This window comes from Callithrix jacchus, chromosome 16 (genome assembly GCF_049354715.1).
Source record: "Callithrix jacchus isolate 240 chromosome 16, calJac240_pri, whole genome shotgun sequence".
NCBI lineage: Eukaryota > Metazoa > Chordata > Mammalia > Primates > Cebidae > Callithrix > Callithrix jacchus.
The window spans coordinates 12,335,165-12,355,757 of NC_133517.1; the positions used below are offsets into that span (position 1 = coordinate 12,335,165).

Below are 20,593 nucleotides of genomic sequence, written 5' to 3' on the forward strand. Positions count from 1 at the left end.
TCCAACCTGGGCAACAGAGCAAGACCCTGTCTCAAAAATTTTTTTGTTACATTAAAAAAAAATGAATAAAATAAAGGAATCAGCCATACTGTACTATTTCTCTCTTTTTTGGGAGTATAGGGCATTTTAGATTAATTTTTTTATTGATAAAATTTGTATACCATAAAACTCATCCCTTTAAAGTATCCAATTCAGTGGTTTGTAGACTTCTCTCGCCACTGTTTCCAGAAGCCACTGCATTGTATGTGTAGCAAGCGTTTTATGTGTAGCAAATATATACACTGCGATTTTGTGTGTAGCGAATATATACACTGCGATTTTGTGTGTAGCGAATATATACACTGCGATTTTGTGTGTAGCGAATATATACACTGCGATTTTGTGTGTAGCGAATATATACACTGCGATTTTGTGTGTAGCGAATATATACACTGCGATTTTGTGTGTAGCGAATATATACACTGCGATTTTGTGTGTAGCGAATATATACACTGCGATTTTGTGTGTAGCGAATATATACACTGCGATTTTGTGTGTAGCGAATATATACACTGCGATTTTGTGTGTAGCGAATATATACACTGCGATTTTGTGTGTAGCGAATATATACACTGCGATTTTGTGTGTAGCGAATATATACACTGCGATTTTGTGTGTAGCGAATATATACACTGCGATTTTGTGTGTAGCAAATATATACACTGCGATTTTGTGTGTAGTGAATACATACACTGTAATTCAGCTGTGTGGAAAAAGAAAAGCCACTTTAGATTTTGTGACTATTCTCTTTTCAGCCCTCTGGATAGCAGCACGTAAGGAAACAGCTTAAGCTGCTGATATCCACTGCAGGAAAAAAAATTTTTTTAATGAAAAAAAAAAAAAAAGAAAAGATCTTAAGTTTGCCAACAGGTCTGGAATCTTTTCCAGTGTAATCTGTCTTCCGTCATGACTGTCTCTTCTTTCCCCCACCACTCCTTTCCGATATGGTGTTAGGTAGGTATAGGGTTGCTGCTGTGCTACTTGGGAGAAAGAAGCCGTCGGTTCTCCCCATAGTCTGTGTATACCTGTGGGCTTGCTGGGATGGCCGAGGTGGTACACTGGCCCGCTGAGATTTGACTGGGCATTGCTGATTTGAGGGATGTTATATGGATGCCCATCGTGCAAGTGCATGCAGCCGGGAAACTTCTGGATCCCCTGGAAACCCTGACAGGCAGAAAGAGGGGAGCCCTGAGACAGCATCCGGCTGCTTTGTCTTGACACCCCTTTCCTCAGTGCTCAACCCTGCATGAGACATGAACAGAAGAGCCAGCTCTTTCTGCAGACCCAGCGACACCCCTCCTGTGTCGAGGGAGGCGCATCCTGTAACTAGCTAGTCTTAAAGCCACTTCCCACCTCACCCTCCCCTTTCCCGATTGATGCTTAATAGTCAAAGGGGCTGGCAGGCGCCTTGGACACCGGTTCTACTCCAGTCTCTACTCTTTCCAATGCTCCTTCAGGTGCCTCTTTCTCAATTATCCTAAATCATATCCTCCCTTCTAGGGGGAGCCCGATGGCCCCACTTAGTCACAGACAGGAGCTGACACTTAACCATAGAAGCAGCTCTGTGGTGGAGGCGATGCTTACCATGGATGCGAGCAGCTCCACGGGCCGTGGTCACAGCCTGGAGGCAATGCCCACACCATGGAGGCAGCTCTGTGATCTGAGGGGTTCCCAGTACCAAAACAGCATCGCCTTCATTGCCCACATCACTGTTGCTGTGACACATGACATGTGACACATGACCTCAGGGATTTACGTTCATAATGTTAGGTTGCCTAAAGAAAAAACAACAAACGAAAACAAAAGCAAACCATAAAAGCCTTAAGGAGGGCCTTATGTTGCACGCTGGTCAGATAGAGAAAGCTGTGCCCTGGAGCTCGGGCAGCCTGGATTACCAGCTCACCAGCTGTGCCCACCCTGGCTTGCTGGGAGATCTTATTGAGGAAAAGTACTGTAGAATGTTTGAAAATAATGACCATGGTATTTAAGGTAAAAAATCTTAGTTTAAATAAAGACAGTCTGGCTACGCCCTTTTTAGTTCTCTCTCTTTTAAAAGGGATTTAGGATCAGGGCGTGGTGGCTCATGTCTGTAATCCCAGCACCTTGGGAGGCTGGGGCAGGTGGATCACCTGAGGTCAGGAGTTCAAGACCAGCCTGGGCAACATGGTGAAAACCTGTCTAAACTAAAAATACAAAATTAGCTGGGTGTGGTGGTGCACACCTGTAATTCAAACTACTCAGGAGGCTGAGGAAGGAGAATCTCTTGAGCCTGGGAGGCGGAGGTTGCAGTCAGCCGAGATCAGGCCACCGTAGGATTTCCAAATCCTGTATATATAGGATTTGGAAAAATTGACGCAAGGCTGAGCTGCTTGAGTTGGGAATTAACAGGGTTGATGGTGGAGCTTAGTGCTAGCGCTGTCCACTTAGCTCCAACGCCAATGAGGCTGCCAATCAGGCTATTCTGTCCCCATGTCACTTTGCTAAGCAGTTTGGAGAAAGCTTTTAACTCTTCTGAAGACTTTGTTTCTCTAATCTGAGTCTCCTTCCCGAAAGTAAACTAAGAAGTATAATTAAAGGGTGTCTAAGGGTTTCTGTGTTGGGGGGCAGAGTAAATTTCTTGAGTTATAGAACTGATACTAGAATGCAAGTGTGTAGAGGACATACTTTTAGGGACGAATTGCTGTAAATGATGCTTGAACCGTGCTTGGACCTAATTTGAAACTCAAGATCACTTTAGTTTCAGATAGGCAACACCCACCCCTATTTCCCTTCCTCTTGTCTTTCTAAGTGCTCTAATTCAGAAAACTCTTGGAGTTGGAGCTCCCTCCACAGAGAGGTAGAAGACCTTGCATTGGTAAAGAAGTGCAGCTTTGGGCTGAGCACGGTGTGGCTCACAACTGTAATCTCAGCACTTTGGGAGGCTGAGGTGGGTGGATCACCTGAGGTCAGGAGTTCGAGACCAGCCTGGACAACATGGTGAAACCCTGTATCTATTAAAAATACAAAAATTAGCTAGATGTGGTCGTAGGAACCTGTGATTCCAGCTACTTGGGAGGCTAAGGTAGGAGAATTGCTTGAGCCCGGGAGGCAGAGTTTGCAGTGAGCAGAGATCACACCATTGCACTCCAGCCTGGGTGACAGAGTGAGATTCCAACTTAAAAAAAAGAAAAGAAAAGAAGTGCAGCTTTTAGATAGAAAGGATAGGTTTCAGGTTCTGCAGCACTGTAGGGTGATGATAATTAAAAACCATGTGTATGGTGTATTCCAAATAGCCGGAAGAGCACATTTTGAATGTTCCCAACACAAATAATAAATTAAAAATAATAAAAGCAACAAAGGAGAAAAAGTGCAGCTTTGAAGCCAGACCAACCTCCAGTCATACCTGAGACCTCTGATTAACTAACACTGGTTCATCTCCGGGCTTTACTTGCCTCATACGCAAAGTGCCAGGCACACAGTGGGCACATACGTGTTTATCCCTTTTCCACTCCCACGTCTTTTGTCTCTGACCCTCATAGACGTTTATAGCTATTCTGTTTTCTTTAGGTGGATGACCAGTTGCTATTGCAAAGTCAGGCAATGGACCCAGCAGTCAAGTTCAGCAATCCAACTCCATAGTCCTTACTTCAGAATATTTTGGGAATTGTATAGTGTCTTCTTTAGAAATTTCAATAGAGAATTTCTATACAGGATCTCGCACCTCGCAAGTGGACTTTAGAACCTAACCAACAAGGTGGTGGGTGTCCTCTTAGATTTTTTTCCTGTGTACATTAAACATATATGTGTGTGTGTGTGTGTGTGTATGGATGGGTTGTGGATATAGATTACATTGGTGCAAAAGTAATTGTGCTTTTTCCAATACTTTCAGAGGCAAGAACCACAATTACTTTTGCATCAGCCTAATATAAATATGTATATATATTTCTTCAATCAGCAATTCTTGATTGTTTGATTAAGAATGTCCAAATATGGCCGGGCGCAGTGGCTTACGCCTGTAATCCCAGCACTTTGGGAGGCCGAGGTGGGTGGATCACGACATCAAGAGATCGAGACCATCCTGGTCAACATGGTGAAACCCCGTCTCTACTAAAAATACAAAAACTTAGCTGGGCATGGTGGCGCGTGCCTGTAATCCCAGCTACTCGGGAGGCTGAGGCAGGAGAATTGCCTGAACCCAGGAGGCAGAGGTTGTGGTGAGCCGAGATCGCGCCATTGCACTCCAGCCTGGGTAACAAGAGCGAAACTCGGTCTCAAAAAAAAAAAAAAAAAAAGAATGTCCAAATATACAAATCTGTCTTTGTAACCCACTCATAATGTGTCACTTTGTCCTAACTTAAAGAACTAACCCCTAATGAGGACATCTAGATTGTCTCTACTATGTAAGTCATGCTAGTGGGGACATCCTTGTGCCCCTGTGCAGTGTATCTAAAGAACAGATTCCCAGAGGGGAAATTCCAAGTGCAAGATTGCATCTTGGTTGAGCAGCTGGATATTGGTAAGACATTGCTAGATCTTATAAGAGGCAGTAGGGCGATAAACTATAACTCCTAGTGTATCACCTTACTGTCACTGGTAAGAGTGATTTTATAAAACCAAAACCCTACTGCCTCTGGTAAGTGATTTTTTTTTCTTTTTTTTTTTTTTTTTATGGAATGTTGCTCTGTCACCCAGGCTGGAGTGCAGTGGCATGCTCTTGGCTTACTGCAACCTCTGCCTCCCAGGCTCAAGTGATTCTCTTGCCTCAGGCTCCTAAGAAGCTGGGACTACAGGCTTGCACCACCATGCCTGGCTAATTTTTGTATTTTTAGTAGAAACAGGGTTTCATGCTCTTGTCCAGGTTGGTCTCGAACTCCTGACCTCAGGTGATCCACCTGCCTTGGCCTCCCAAAGTGCTGGGATTATAGTCCTGAGCCACTACACCTGGCCCAGGTAAGAGTGATTTTCAAACACCAAAAACTTATCCCAGAGTCTGGGAAAAAAATAAAAAAGAGATTAAAATCATTCTTCTAACATTCTAAGTTTCCTAAATGAGGATAAGTCACCCCTAATGAATATTTGTTCCAATGAAATAAAGACTTTTTAGAAAGAGAAATCTCCAACCTCACATTTTCTGGATGTGTCAGTGGATGTTGCTTTGTAATCAAAAGGTTGCCTGGCCATCTGTAGCTCTTTAGACCATGTTGTAAAACTTTGTGATGAACAGCATAGAGTTGTATTTGCATGTCAAAGCCTCAGTTATCTTTTTTTAACCAGAAGTCTCTACCTGTAAAATGTGCCTTTATTTACTGTCCAAAAAATGGTTTTGAAGGCACTGCTGACGACATCATCCACAGCACTTGATATAAAGTGCATTATAAGCAAACTTGGAATTCCTACTGGGGACACACATTCCCATCAGGAGCCTGGTCTGCTTCCTCTCCTGCCGTGACTCATGATGTCCCTGGCTCTTCCTGCCAGAAAACGCAGGGCAAATGTGCAGGTCAGTTACAGCAGACCTGTTCCCCACAATGTTACCACATCCGCATTCTTCTCATTGCCTTGGTCTGGTTTTCTGGTTTTATTTTATTGACCTCATTATTGATTCTTTTGTGGTAAAGCATTTTAAATTTTTTTGAGAAAGAGGCAGCCCGTAAAAATAATCTCTTTGTTTGGCATTGCTAATAAATAGACGAAGCATACATTTCAAAACAGCCACTGTATGGCAGAGTAGTAAGAGTCCAGGTTGTAGACCTAGCTTCCCACTTAAAATTGAGACCACACTCCTGTGTGAGTGAGTCCTAGCCCTGTGTCCTAACCCCTCCTAGCTGTGCTGTGTGCCAGTCATCGAACCTTTCTGAGCCTCAGTTTTCTCCTGTAAATTCATATGACCTTATGGCTTCTTCAAGGATTCAATTAGATGCTCAGGACATTATAAATGTGTAATAGAAGGATACTAAGGTGGAAATCATTGTAAAGTGTAGCTCATATCACTTGGAAACATGGAACCACTCTCAGTTTTTGTCAGGAGTATATTATGTTTTCTACGTTTCTGGTACTTTCATACAGCATAAGGAATTGCAAGACCTGTTCTGAGTTTGGGTTACTCATCCCCATGTCACATGGAGGACCTCTCTTGAGGTTTCTGCTCGGGGAATGTCTGAATGAGAGTCTGCACTCTGTGAGCAGAGATCGGCTCCTCCTGAGCAGTGAGGCCAGGCTCATTCTCCACATGGCTTTCATTTTTCTCAACTACAGTACTTACATTTGATGTTAAATTATCCACAGCAGGCTGGGCGCCGTGGCTCACACCTATATCCCAGCACTTTGGGAGCCCAAGGTGGGTGGGTCACCTGAAGTCAGGAGTTCGAGAGCAGCCTGGCCAACATAATGAAACCCGATTTCTACTGAAAATACAAAAATTGCCTGAGCCTGGTGGCAAGTGCTAGTAATCCCAGGTGCTCAGGAGGCCGAGGCAGGAGAATCGCCTGAACCTGGGAGGTGGAGGTTGCAGTGAGCTGAGATCATGCCATTGCACTCCAGCCTGGGCAACGAGAGTGAAACCCATCTTAATAAGAAAAACAATTATCCATGACAATGGCAGGAAGAAAATAAGCATAAGTAGATGGCCATCTATTGATCTCACATTAGATGTCACCACCCTACCCACTTCCACCTGCCTTTTGTTTCCATCCTTCCTCTTCCCCAGACCACTGCCCTTGGACAATTGCCTGCATCTTTTCCTCTGTCCCCTTTAGAGGCTGGGGGACAGATTTCCCCACAGTAGCTGGCTTTCTCCCTGACACTTCCTACAGTGCTCAGAAATAGAGATCTCGGCTGGGCATGGTGGCTCACACCTGTAATCCCAGCACTCTGCGAGGCTGAGGTGGGCAGATCACCTGACGCTGAGAGTTCAAGATGAGCCTGACCAACATGGAGAAACTTCGTCTCTACTAAAAATACAAAATTAGCTGGATGTGGTGGCGTATTCCTGTAATCCTAGCTTACTCAGGAGGCTGAGGTGGGAGAATCACTTGAACCTGGAAGGCGCTGGTTCTGGTGAACTGAGATTGTGCCATTGCACTCCAGCCCGGGCAACAAGAGCGAAACTCCGTCCCAAAAAACAGATAGAGATGCACTGCCTGGCACGTCACCTCGGTTAGCCTCTGGCAACGTGCTTTGCTGACGCATCTCCTGCCTTCCTGTGCATGACTGGGGTTTCTACCATCTCGATTTTTTTGGGGGGGGAGATAAAGTTGTCCATCATATCCTCTTATTTTCTACCCTCCAACTTTTATTTTGAAAATTTCAAATCTACAGAAAAAGAAAGACTATGTGCTTTCCATAGAGTCACTAATTTTTAAGACATTTTGATACATTTATCCCTTCCTTTTCTCCCTTCTCATTTTTGCTGAAGTGTTGAAAGTTGCAGACATCATGAACCCTCAGCCCTACACACCTCACTGTGCACCTGATGCTCACTGGATGTTCTCCTGAATAACCACAGTACCGTCATATCACACTTACAAAACACAATTCCCCGATATCATCATCTCATGCATAAGTCAATTCCAACTTCCTGGGTTATCACATATCACAGCTGTGTGTCCCCCCAAGCCCCCAAGGTTCCATCAAGTTTGTATCTCTTTGGTCTTCTCCAATATGGAATGCTTCTATCAATTCCCTCTAGCTGGAATATCCAGGTTAGCTTTCTTTAGAAAATGGCACATATCCAGGCTGGCACATTACGGAGTTTTCTGATCATCTTGTTCCTCTCTCCCCTGTATTTTCCATAAACTGGAAGTTATTCTAGAGATCTCTATTTTAGAACAACAGACCCAGGTGAGTTTTGCCTCCTTTCCTTCTCCCTCACCTTTGCACTAGGGCTGTTGATGGACCCCTGGGAGTCCCAAGCCCACCAGCTACACAGTTGCTCCATCCCTTCTTTTTTTTTTTTTTTTTTTTTTTTGAGAGGGAGTCTCACTCTGTCACCCAGGCTGGAGTGCAGTGGCGCGATCTTGGCTCACTGGGTTCAAGCGATTCTCCTGCCTTAGCCTCCCGGGTAGCTTGGGACTACGGGCGCCCATCACCAAGCCCAGCTTGTTTTTTGTATTTTTAGTAGAGACGGGGTTTCACCATGTTGGCCAGGCTGGTCTCGAACTCCTGACCTGGTGATCCGCCCGTCTCGGCCTACCAAAGTGCATTCATTCTCACTCTTTGAGCACCTTTGTGGAGCGGGGCTGTTTTCGGTGCTGGGAGCACTGCAGTGAGCAAGGTAGAGGGAAGCTGTCCCGGGCAGCTTAGATGTGGCTGGGGGAGCTGACCCTAAATAAACCGATACGTGATGGAACGTGGGTGGTAACGAGACAAGTGAGAATCAGTGCAGACCTGTCTCGGGTGGTAACATTCCTGTAGGATCTGAGAGAGAGTGAGAGAGAGATGTACTGAGGGGACGCTGGCTTGAGCGGCGAGGGCAGCGGAGCCGCAGGGACGCGGTGGGGCAGCCCGCCCGGTGTGCTGGGGAGGGGACGGAGGATTCCCTGTGCCCTGGTTGCTGCTCGCTGCTGGGTCAGGGCTCGGTCTGTGCACGGAGCGAGCTGGATCTAGAGGCCTGGTGCCCGGCGAGTTGGCCGGACCCGCGCAGGGTTCGTGCCCCGGAGCTCGCGGTGTGTGCAGGGTCCTCAAGCCGCTATGAACGTATTGGCCCATTTATAAAGCACTATTTTAAAGGATGATGAGTTAAACACCACTTTTGAGGGGAGGGTGACGGGGCGTGGGAGGCATGAGACTGGTGAAAAAAGAACTCCCATGCTAGTTAGAGATAAACTCTAAACCCTTGTCCATTTCAGAGACTTTAGCGTATGAAAAAAATGTGCTGTTTTGAATCAAAGAAGTGCTTGCTTCCCCTTTGTTTTGGGAACTGCAGCTCGCTAGTTTCAGAAAGAGGTGTGGTTGCTTTTTAGAGGCTTCATACCTCACGTAATGAAATGATAAACAGGTGGAAGTTCCTACACCAACTGGGAGCCTGCGGGACAGCGCTGGCCTGGGCGCGTGGCAGTGATGCTGGGGAGGGCCGGGTCCCCAGAAGAGCTCTTGAGGTTTCTTAGCGCAATCCCTCCCTCACGAGGTATTGCCTAATCACAGCGTCTCTCCCCCTTCCCCAGACTCCTATCATCTGCCCTTCCTCTAGACTTAACGCTAATCCCTGGGTCCCAGATTCGGCAATGTTTCAGAATCACAACCTCTCATGGGGAGCACCATGCTCCCACTGTGCCCCAAAAGAGTTTCCTGGACGGTGTCCAGAGAATCTATGCGGTGAGAATCACCTTCTAGTGAAGTGCATGAAAGATTTTGTTTTGTTTTTAATGCATAGATTTGACCCCGAGGCTATGCTGTAAGACAAGAACTGTATCTGATTCAAATCCATAATTACCTTTGCAGTCCCGGAGTGGCTGTGTAGCGCTCAGCCCTTCCCACATGAATGGGATCACCGGATGACCGAGTTGGTGTTTGGACGTGCATGTGTAGCCCCTTCTTGCCATGTGGCTTGCGGAGGCCGCTGTCTTGCTTTTACCTCCACTGCCCTCCTGGTTTCCTGACGCAACCAGCTTACTGAGTAGCCCTGCTGGATTTGATCGCCTGAAAGTTCCCATAAGCATTTGCTCTCCCATAACTGTGTTTCCTCATTTCACTTCCAGTCTTGCTGAAAGCCACGCCATCTTCCTAGGCCCCTAGCTATGTTTAGCAGGAGCCGGGTTCTGCACATTCTAGCTCTTCCTCACCTGCCCCTGAAACTTCCAGTCCCCCACCACTCTATCTTGTACACTGCAGCTTGAATGTGTCACTTGTCTTCAGGGTAAAAAATCAAGCACTCAGCATCGCATCCAGCATGTGCCTCCCTCTCTGGCCCTGACTCCTGGCCTTCCCCACCCACTCCTTGACTGCAGTGTTTAGTGTTTTAGATAGAACTCATTCTCTGAAGAGATCAAGTTGATCCAGCTCTCTGAAGGAGCCATGTTATCCTGAGCCCAGGGTGGTTGCGTATGAAGTTTCTTCTTTCTGGAATCCCTTTGCTGACTTTGCAATCTGGCTGCCATCCCTCTCATTTCAACTCACAGAGCATTTCCTTGGGAAGCTTTCCCTAACCACCTCCTTTTCTTCTTGCTTGAGTTATGTGTCCTTTCTTAGATCCTGTGGGTCCTCTGTCATTGAGTCTTTACACATCTTTGCCACAAGAATATGAGCATAGTTAAAGCTGGAATTATGTGTGGATGATGGAAAATGGATGCTACATCATTATTTGAGTGAATTAATGAACAGGCAAACCTGTTTGTGAACAATATTCACATTTGAGTTTATTAATCTGTATATGATAAAGAATGAAAGTGTATTTTTTTCTACTCTGATGGAGAGATTTTGATGGCTTGAAGCAGTTCTGGAATGGTAAAACAATGTCGTTGCTTTTATATTTCAACAGGAAATATGGGATGTATAAAATCAAAAGGGAAAGACAGCTTGAATGACGATGGAGTAGATTTGAAGACTCAACCAGTACGTAATACTGAAAGAACTATTTATGTGAGAGATCCAACGTCCAATAAGCAGCAAAGGCCAGTAAGTAGATAGTCTCAGGGGAGAATTCCCACAGCAAGATCAAAGCACGGCTGCATAGTTTAAACACCAATCTGTAATATGTGCATGCAAAAAAATCCCATTGATTACTTGGTCCTCAAATAATTTTCAATATGCTTTGTAACTTAATCCTTTGAAGAATGTACAAACATTGTAGGGATAACTAGGCCACTTGTACAATAAAGGGGACTTTGATCACATTCTTATACATGAGGGAGGCCATCTTTCATATTGCTGGTGCAAAGACCCTACTATATATGTATATAGGCTTGTGTGACTCAGGATACGCAGTGAGATTAGCTCAGTGGTCTAGAAGCAAAGGGAAATGTGGGACGCAAATCAGAAACTAAAATAGGTGCTGATGTGTCTTTTGTTGTGTCATATTTATGATACCTTGTCTTTTCTTTGATTAATTCAAAATAGTACAGATCCTGAAGTTGTCATGACTTACTTTAGTGAATTAAAATATTAAGGAAAAACGCCCCTAATTCTGCCCCCTAATCTTAGAGAAATCGCTGCACTAAAAATAGCTTCACTAGAGAAATTTAATGAGCGGTGTGCTATTTGGTGCATTCGGGAAATGCTTTGGCAAAGGAAGAACTAACATTGCATTTTATGGAAAGGAAGAACAGAGCTTTGGACAACTGTAAACTGAAATCTACTTCATTTCAGAGCTTACATCCTTTGTATAGGTATATTCTCCCACTCTATACATGTATATTGCCCATAGCGTGCCTTCTATGGAATTCTGCAGCATTTAAGCTGGAAACAGCTTATTCCATGTTAGCCCAAATGCTGTTATTAAGAATTTTCATAGTTTATCTAGTCTGACATGTTTTTAAATGGCCAGGTGTTTTAGAAACGTATTCCCATTATCAAGCCTTTCTGCCTGCCCTCCCCGAATGTGTCCCTCCCCATTATCCTGCAGGTAGGACATATCTGCCATGTATCAAAGTGACATGTCATCATTGAAACTAAGAAATCAACATTGGTCTTTTAAGAAGTGGAGATAAAGAGTGGCTATATCATGCTATTAAGTTATCATACATGATGTTTCTGGATAAATTAACTTTGTAATTTTATATATAGAAAATATATGTACTTAAAGTATGTAAGAATATTAATAGATTTAAGAATTTAGCAATAATACATATAAATATAAATTTAAAATTTAAAAACCTATTACAAGCAGTGAAAAAAAGATTACATAAGTAATACCATAAGTATCTACAGATATGGAACAAGTTTTGCTCTTGTTGCGCAGGCTGGAGTGCAGTGGTGCAATCTCAGCTCACACCAACCTCTGCCTCCTGGGTTCAAGTGATTCTCCTGCCTCAGCCCGCTGAACAGCTGGGATTATAGGTATGCACCAGCACGCCTGGCTAATTTTTGTATTTTTAGTAGAAATGGGGTTTCACCATGTTGGACAGGCTGGTCTCGAAATCCTGTCCTCAAGTGATCCACCCGCCTTGGCCTCCCAAAGTGCTGGGATTACAGGCGTGAGCCACTGCACACAGTCTGTTTTTTGTTTTTAAATGATGAACAAAGATGTCCTTTATTCAGAAAAGCCAAGGAGAATAGTACAAACCCACACACCATTTTTTCCTCTTCTTCAAAGTAAAGGGGATTAAAAATCATGTTAGAAAGCAGAAGTAGTAAACGTGTTTGAAGTCTTGTATACTATAAGTATTTCAGTTTGTCCCTTCTGTGGTCACAGATGCCCTCGCCTCATGAACCAGTTAGTCTAGCCTTATTCCACGGCCATAACCAACACTCTTAGCCCTGGCCACATGTGCCAAAATGCAGGCCATGGACTGACTACAAGGGGAATCTGCTGAGAAGGTGAGGTTGAGCTGATGCAAAATTCAACAACATTCCAGAAAAAGCCATTTTAAGGAAAAATCTAGAGCGATAGTATATGCGTTGCATAGGTGTGTTTTGGTCTTATAAAAAGTATATTAAAATGGTAAATTAAGGGCTCTTTGATATTTGAAAAATCAGCTTGCTGCTTCGAAAATGATGAAATTAGTCTCTAGTCTTCCAGTTATTTCCTCTGAATCATATAAAATAGATTGTATTATTCAAATTATGCAAATCTGAATGACTGAAAAATCGACATAGAACTTCTTGACATAAACATGATATGTACAGCCATGGGTTTTTCTGGTACTACAGTGTAGTCATTTTCCTCACCTCACTGAATTGGAGATTTTGTGGGCTTTCATCAGAAATTTGAATTTCAGTGCAAACTGTTTTTGTCCCATTCTATGAAGCCACTTTAATCAAAGAGAAACAGAAAAGTTACATGGTTTGTGGGACAGGTCTCTGACAGCCCCTATCCTACAAGAGGCCCAGAGGCCTCACACAGCCTCACATGGCACTGTGAGAAAAAGGAATTTGATTTCAAAAGTAATTGAGATGGCCTTTTGTGCCACCACATCCTTCCCAATAACTCACCTCCCCACTGAAATAACAGGGGATGCCATCTGTTCCTGTGATTGAGTCATGGGATCAGCCCAAGAGAAGCTGGATGAGACAGGAGTTGCTCTCAGCCTCCAGGGACAGAGCCCTGACTGTGCAATTTCACTCAAACTGGGGAAGCCTTGGATGGGCAGTCCTGGGCGGGGACAGCAACTCCACTGAGTCACCAGGCCCCGCCACTTCCGTCTCCGTCCTGCTGCCCTGATGTTTGGTTTCTATGGCTGCTGGGGCTCCAGTCTTCACTTATTTCCAGGGAGAGAGAAAGAGGCAAAGGAAAAGGGGAGCTGATGGCAAAGGCCTGAACAGTTGATCTGCTGACTGAAACTTTCTGCCATCTGCCCGGGGCTAGAGGGTTTGCAAGCACACTCATTGAGCTGGGCAAACTGCCACCCCAAACAATGTTAGGGTTCTGTCACCAAAGAATGGGGGGGTTAGGATGAGGTGAGCACCGAGCAGCCCCCGTCTGGAACCTCACTCCCTTCCTGCCACCCACAGCAAGTGACAAAAGAGCCCTTTCACTGGCCGAGCAGAGCTGGACGAAGCTCTACAGGTTTTTCCTCTGTGCTCCTGTTCTTTCCAACTTCATGAATGAGCCCATCTAACAGCATCTGCTTCTATTACAAAAATCATATATACAACATGAATGTCAGCAAGAAAAGCTAAACAGAATATTTTTCCCTAACGAATATTCTCTTGTAGGTTTCAGAATCTCAGCTTTTGCCTGGACAGAGGTTTCAAACTAAAGGTATGTCTTCACAGCAACATAGTTAAATTTTTTTTCTTTACTATTAGAGCTTCTATAAAGTGGTTGTCTTGATTTTTTTTTTTAATGTGGGACATAGATAACATAAAAATGGACCCTCGTCACTATTTTTAAGTCTACATTTCAGTGGCATTAGGTACATTCTCATTGTTGTGGAACTATCACCGCCCTCCATCTCCAGAACGCATCTTCTCAAACCGAAACTCCATACCCATTAGACGATAAGTCCTCCTGCCTCATCCCCCTGCCGCTGGCAACCTCTGTTCTGGCTCTATGAATTTCACTGCTCTAGGTACCTCCTAGAAGTGGAATCATATAGTAATTGTCCTTTCATGTTTGGGTTATTTCATTTAGGGTGATGTCCTCGAGGTTCATCCATGCTGTAGAAAGTGTTAGAATTTCTTTTATTCTAAGGGTGAATAATATTCCCTTGTAAGTATATGCCCTGGTGAAGCACAGTGGCTCATGTCTGTAATCCCAGCACTTTGGGAGGCCAAGGCAGGTGGATCATCTGAGGTCAGGAGTTCAAGACCAGCCTGTCCAACATGGTGAAACCCCATCTCTACTAAAAATACAAAAAATTAGCTGGGTATGGTGGTAGGTGCCTGTAATACCAGCTACTTGGGAGGCTGAGCCAAGAGTATTGCTTGAACCCAGGAGACAGAGGTTGCAGTGAGCCGAGATTGCACCATTGCACTCCAGCCCGGGCAACAAGAGTGAGACTCCATCTAAAAAAACTATATCTGTATCTATATCTATATCTATATGCCCCATGATGTTTATCCATTCCTCCGTCATTGGATGTTTGCATTATTTCCACATCTTTGAATAATCTTGCTGTGAATATGGGTGTATCATTTCTTAAAATAGACGGGGAATTTGGTGTATCTGGAATCAGAATCTATTTCTTAAATACAGAGTTGTATTTATAGTTGTAGATTTCAGTGATTCGGTGGTTTGCAATAGCAAATACTGGACACAGTGTATACAGCAAGTTACTCTCCGTAGGCCGTGCAGACATGAGCCCGCGAGGTAGGAAGCACATGTCCTTCTTCCCATCGCCCCTCTCTTAGTGCTTCCTCATGTCCTTTGTGCCTCATGAGGATGGTTAACACACTTCCGCTGATGGATTCTTACAGGTGTTCTCTTGTGCTCATCTCTAGATCCGGAGGAGCACGGAGACATCGTGGTAGCCTTGTACCCCTATGATGGCATCCACCCAGATGACCTGTCTTTCAAGAAAGGAGAGAAGATGAAAGTCCTGGAGGAGTAAGTGCTCTCAAACATGCGGCGGTTGCTCCTTTCCTTGGGCCACTGAGGCCTGCAGGCTGTCCCCTTGTCTTGCTTCTGATGCCGCAGCTGTAGCCTGGCCCCCTTCCTGCAATGGGCATGAGGCCTCCTTGCTACCCACAGGGAGTGGGCAGTGGAAGGAAAAGGGCCAAAGGGATTTTCCTTCTAGGTCCGGCTGTGAGCACTCTGCAGGGGGTTCCCTTTGGAGACAGATGCTGGTTTATTCATTTATTTATTTATTTAGAGATGAGATCTCTCTCTGTCATCCAGACTAGAGTGCAGTGGCATGATCATAGCTCACTGCAGCCTCAAACTCCTAAGCTTAGGTAATCCTGCCACCTCAGCCTCATGAGAAGCTAGGACTACAGGCATGTGCTACCATGCCTGGCTAATTTTTAAAATTTTTAGAGATGGGACCTTGTTATGTTGCCCAGACTGGTCTTGAACACCTGCTGTCAAGCAATTCTCCCACCTCGGCCTCCCAAAGTGTTGAGATTACAGGTGTGAGCCACCACACTCAGCCTAGTTTCTTTCTTTATCCAATCTTGCCACCTTAAGGAATTTGGGTCTGTGTGGCCCATGCATAATATTGGAAATGCCATTTTTCTTTTGTTATATTACTCACATTTAGACTGGGTTGATGGGCCCAACCTAGTTTGAGTTCTAAGGGTGCTGAGCTACAGCAGCCATATTGGAAGATCCTCAGCTCAGCAGTTGCTGTGCTTCTGTGAGGAAGCCTGGGTGTCGTCATCTCCTCAACCCCTGTCTTGCTGACTCAGACATGTAGCAGTGTCAGACCACAGGTACACAGGATGGTGCTCAGAATAAGAAACTCCAGATGCTTTAATTCCAGCTTGCTTTTCCTACTAATCTTGCATTCAGTGTCATTGTAACCTTCCAAATAGAGTTTGATGGGTAGACCCCCTTATGAAGGGCAAGGTGTTCCATGGTTGAGAGCAATGTTGCTTATGGGTTGAACATGAACTTAAGCATGATCCTGACCCTGCCACTTGATAGATGTGTGACCTTGACAAGACCCTTACACTTTGTACCTTGGTTTCTTTACTTATAAAATGGGAATGACAGTGCCTAGATCCTGGGGTGGATGTGAGCATGACGCATGTGTAAAAACATGACGTCAGCATAGAGGAGGCAAAGCTTAGTATTAGTTCTCGCTGTCTTCATGCCTGGCAGACAAGGATCCTGTCTGCATGTGGACGTAATAGAAGAACACAGTTAAGGCTCAAAGGAACCCATTCCTTCCCCTATCATGGGCTCACCTGCTTGGTTCTTCCAGTGCTGGCCCCTACCTCCTCCCTGGCTCTATGCCTGCCTTTCTGCTGAGGACTCGAGCACGGTGATGAGGCTCACTTGCTTGGAATGGTCTTATAGTTTTCTCTTTTTCATGGTGTCCATCTCTATGGTAACCAGATGTATGGTAAGTTTATAATACATGAATGATGGACCAGTATTCCCTTGACTCTCATATAAGGATTTTCGAAAGCATGTCTTAGCTATCCTGGGGCAAGTTACAAATCTTTTGCTTCTGTGAGATGGGAGTCATTTTTACCAACTCTTGTTTGTACACCCCTGAGCATAGTGACCTACACTTCAGTTGTAAGGCTGCTTTCCTTTGCTTCTGTCTCTAAACACATTTTTATTTCATCACGAAGAGTGAATTTTCCCACTGGATTCTGAGGTTCCAGGGATGTTCTCCACCCGCCCTCACCCCCCTAAACAAACATCTTGAGACAATTGCTATTGTAGCTGTTGAGTCTTGGATATAAACAGTTTCTGCCTTTAGTTTTAGTTGCCATGGTATGCCGTCGTGGGATAAGAGTGATAATTGATACATGCATGCAGTGTGTAAGGATCAAATCAGCGTAATTAGCATATCCATCCCCTTGAACATTTATTATTTCTTTGTGTTGTGAACATTCAAAACCCTCCCTCCTGGCTTCTTTTCTTTCTCTTTCTTTTCAATAGCTTTATTGAGAATTCACAATACCATAAACTCACCCACTTAAAGTGTACGATTCAGTGATTTTCAGTATGGTCACAGAGTTGCACAATTATCACTACAATCTATTTTAGAACATTTAAAATACCCTAAAAGGAAACCCTGCACCTCTTAGCTATCACCTCAACGCACCCGTTCTCTCCAGTCCCAGGAAACTACGAAACTACTTTTTATCTCTAAAGACTGACCTATTCTGGATATTTCACATAAATGGAATCATGCAGTACATGGTCCTTCGTGGCTGCCTTCTTATATTCAGCCTCATGTTTTCAAAGCTCATCCCTGTTGTAGCCTCTCTCAGCGCTTCATTCCTTTCACTGCTGAGGAATATTCCACTGGGCGGATATTCCAGATTTTGTCCTTTCATCAGTTGATAGACATTTTGCTTGTTTCTACTGTTTGCTTTTACAAATAATGGTGCTTTGAACCTTCATGTACAAGTTTCTGTGTGGGTGTTAGGCTTTCAGCTTTCTTGGGAGCGTAGTTACTGGGTCCTGCGGTAACTTGTATGTTTTCCTTAGTTTTAATTTTTTCATTGATACATAATATCTGCACATAAATACATATTTGTGGGATACCTGGGATATTTTGATACATGCATGAAATATGTAGTTTTCTAGCTTCTTTTTGTTGTGTATTTCCATTCCAGGCATGGAGAATGGTGGAAAGCGAAGTCCCTTTTAACAAAGAAAGAAGGCTTCATCCCCAGCAACTATGTGGCCAAAGTCAACACCTTAGAGACAGAAGAGTGAGTCCTCACGTGTTGTCACTTGGGTGGCTTGCTTTGCCACATTGGATTTCTTAATATTCTTCACCTGTTTCTTGCCCTGGAGCATAACGTGCACGAAACGTTGAAATGTCTTTGCAGGTGGTTTTTCAAGGATATAACCAGGAAGGACGCTGAAAGGCAGCTTTTGGCACCGGGAAATAGCGCTGGATCTTTCCTTATTAGAGAAAGTGAAACCTTAAAAGGTAGGAAATAGTTCAAAATCTCTTCTAAACCACTACTTAGGAAGTCATTTTTAGAAGAAGGGGAAGAAAAGGATACAGTATGGTGTGGTAGTAAAAGCTCTACAGTGTGATAACGAACAACAAACTTCAACTAGTTACGCTTTTAAAAGGATACAGTATGGTGTGGTAGTAAAAGCTCTACAGTGTGATAACGAACAACAAACTTCAACTAGTTACACTACTAAAAGTGAAGTAGTGGAGTGTGGTGGCTCACACCTGTAATCCCAGCACTTCGGGAGGCCGAGGCAAGAGGATCACTTGAGTCCAGGAGTTGGAGACCGGCCTGGGCAACATAGCAAGACCCCATCTCTACAAGAAATACAAAAATTAGCCAGGCCTGGCAGCGCATGCCTATAGTCCCAGCTACTCTGGAGGCTGAGGTTGGAAGATCACTTGAACCCAAGGAAGGAAGGGAGGCTGCAGTGAGCTGTGATCATGCTACTGTGCTCCTAGTTAGCTTGGGTGACAGAGTGAGGCACTGTCTCAAAAAGGAGGGAGGGAGGAAGGGAGGGAGGGAGGGAGGGAGGAAGGAAGGAAGGGCATTATAGAAAACACACATTGCTATGGCCAGTTCTTACTACGCTTAGTTTGCAGAGCCTTTTGCCTTACTATTTAGAATGCATCCTGAAGTTTTAAGACAAAGAAAAGTAGGCTGGGCATGGTGGCTCAGGCCTGTAATCCCAATGCTTTGGGAGGCTGAAACAGGAGAATCACTTGAACCCAACAGTTTGATACCAGCCTGGACAACACAGCAAGACGCTGTCTCTATAAGAAATTTAAAAATTAGCTGGGTGTGGTGGTGCGTGACTGTAGTCCCAGCTCTTTGAGAGGTTGGGGTAGAAAGTTCACTTGAGCCCAGGAGGTCGAGGCTGCAGTGAGCTTTGATCATGCCACTGTACACCAGCCTGGGTGACAGCAAGAACCTATTTCAAAAAAAAAAAAAAAAAAACAGAAAGAAGGAAAGAAAGAAAATCAAAGTAACTTAAACATTTTTAAATTTAGCTAAATAGTAACTTTAAAAATTATCATAAAGAAAAAAATGGTATATTGCCCAACTACACAGCAAACAAAATGGCGGCTTCATTTGTCAAGTAGAATTTGTACAGGGCTTAAAAATGTTGCATTTTATACCTACTTCTTATATATGTGTTGCTTATTTTTAACACAAGATGTGTAATGCAGTGGTTGTACGATGCGAATCTTATTTGTGAGACATAAACACTTGCTTCACTTTTCCGCCACAGGAAGCTTCTCTCTGTCTGTCAGAGACTTTGACCCCGTGCACGGCGATGTTATTAAGCACTACAAAATTAGAAGCTTGGACAACGGGGGCTACTACATCTCTCCACGGATCACGTTTCCCTGTATCAGCGACATGATCAAACATTACCAAAGTAAGTGATAACTGAAGGTTCAACGAGACAGAATGACACGGATACGATGTCAAACACTGTATTTGTATTAAAACTTTGTACACATCACTTTTCTCTTAGATACATTTGCCAGGTCATGTGCTATAAGTGATTCTACATTAATCTATGGTTAGGCCAGGCACAGTGGCTCACTGTAATCCCAGCACGTTGGGAGGCCAGGGCAGATGGATCACTTGAGGTCAGGATGGATCACCTGGCCAACATGGTGATATTCTGTCTCTACTAAAACAAAAAAATCAGCCAGGCATAGTGATGCGTACCTGTAGTCCCAGCTACTTGGAAGGCTGAGGCCAGAGAATCACTTGAACATGGGATGTGGAGATTACAGTGAGCCAAGATCACGCCACTGTACTCCAGCCTGGGTGACAGAGCAAGACTCTGTCTCAAAATAATAATAATAAGAAGAAGAAGAAGAAGAAAAAATAAGTTAATTAATCTATATATATATATACAAAGTAAGATTTGATTCTTGTGAATAATTCCCCAGTCCTTCCCACCTAGTCCATGCTGTTTGACGTTTAGTGTTCCAAAATTACCAGGAGAAAAATATATGCTATATTTTTATATGTTATACATTATATATTTATAATATATTATATATTATGTATTTTTAAAAATATATATTATATATTTTTACAATGCATCTGGATTTCTGTAGAGAGATTGCAAATCTCTCCCTCTCTCTCTCTCTCTGTGTGTGTGTGTGTGTATTCTTGGTAAAGTCAAACAGAAATAACACTACCTCTGATATATTCAGAAGTGGCAGGTCGATGCCCCTATCTCCAGTGCCACGTTGCAGCCCTGCAAAGCCTGGTCCTGAGACTCCGGGTTCTTTCCTGTGTGATTGGAGTCAGTGGAGCAGTTGTTGCCCTGGCTCCTTTCTATGACCTGCTTGAAGGGAATGCACATCATAGGTTTGCTTGAATCACAAAATGTGGAGAGAGCAAT

At 44.0% G+C, this 20,593-nt stretch overlaps 1 protein-coding gene across 4 annotated transcripts in view; it reads left to right on the forward strand.

The window, feature by feature from the left end:
* LYN (LYN proto-oncogene, Src family tyrosine kinase) overlaps positions 1-20,593 on the forward strand; it is a 131,148-nt gene that overhangs the window by 53,569 nt on the left and 56,986 nt on the right. For 2 of the 4 annotated variants that reach the window (XM_002758913.6, XM_078352501.1), the window contains exons 2-7: positions 10,493-10,629; positions 13,828-13,873; positions 15,055-15,160; positions 17,851-17,949; positions 18,070-18,173; positions 19,457-19,606. In XM_002758913.6, coding sequence (XP_002758959.1) covers positions 10,498-10,629; positions 13,828-13,873; positions 15,055-15,160; positions 17,851-17,949; positions 18,070-18,173; positions 19,457-19,606 — 637 coding nt within the window. In that variant the 5' untranslated portion in view covers positions 10,493-10,497. The remainder of the gene's footprint in view (positions 1-10,492; positions 10,630-13,827; positions 13,874-15,054; positions 15,161-17,850; positions 17,950-18,069; positions 18,174-19,456; positions 19,607-20,593) is intronic. The other 2 variants (XM_008982662.5, XM_078352502.1) reach the window with 1 other exon arrangement.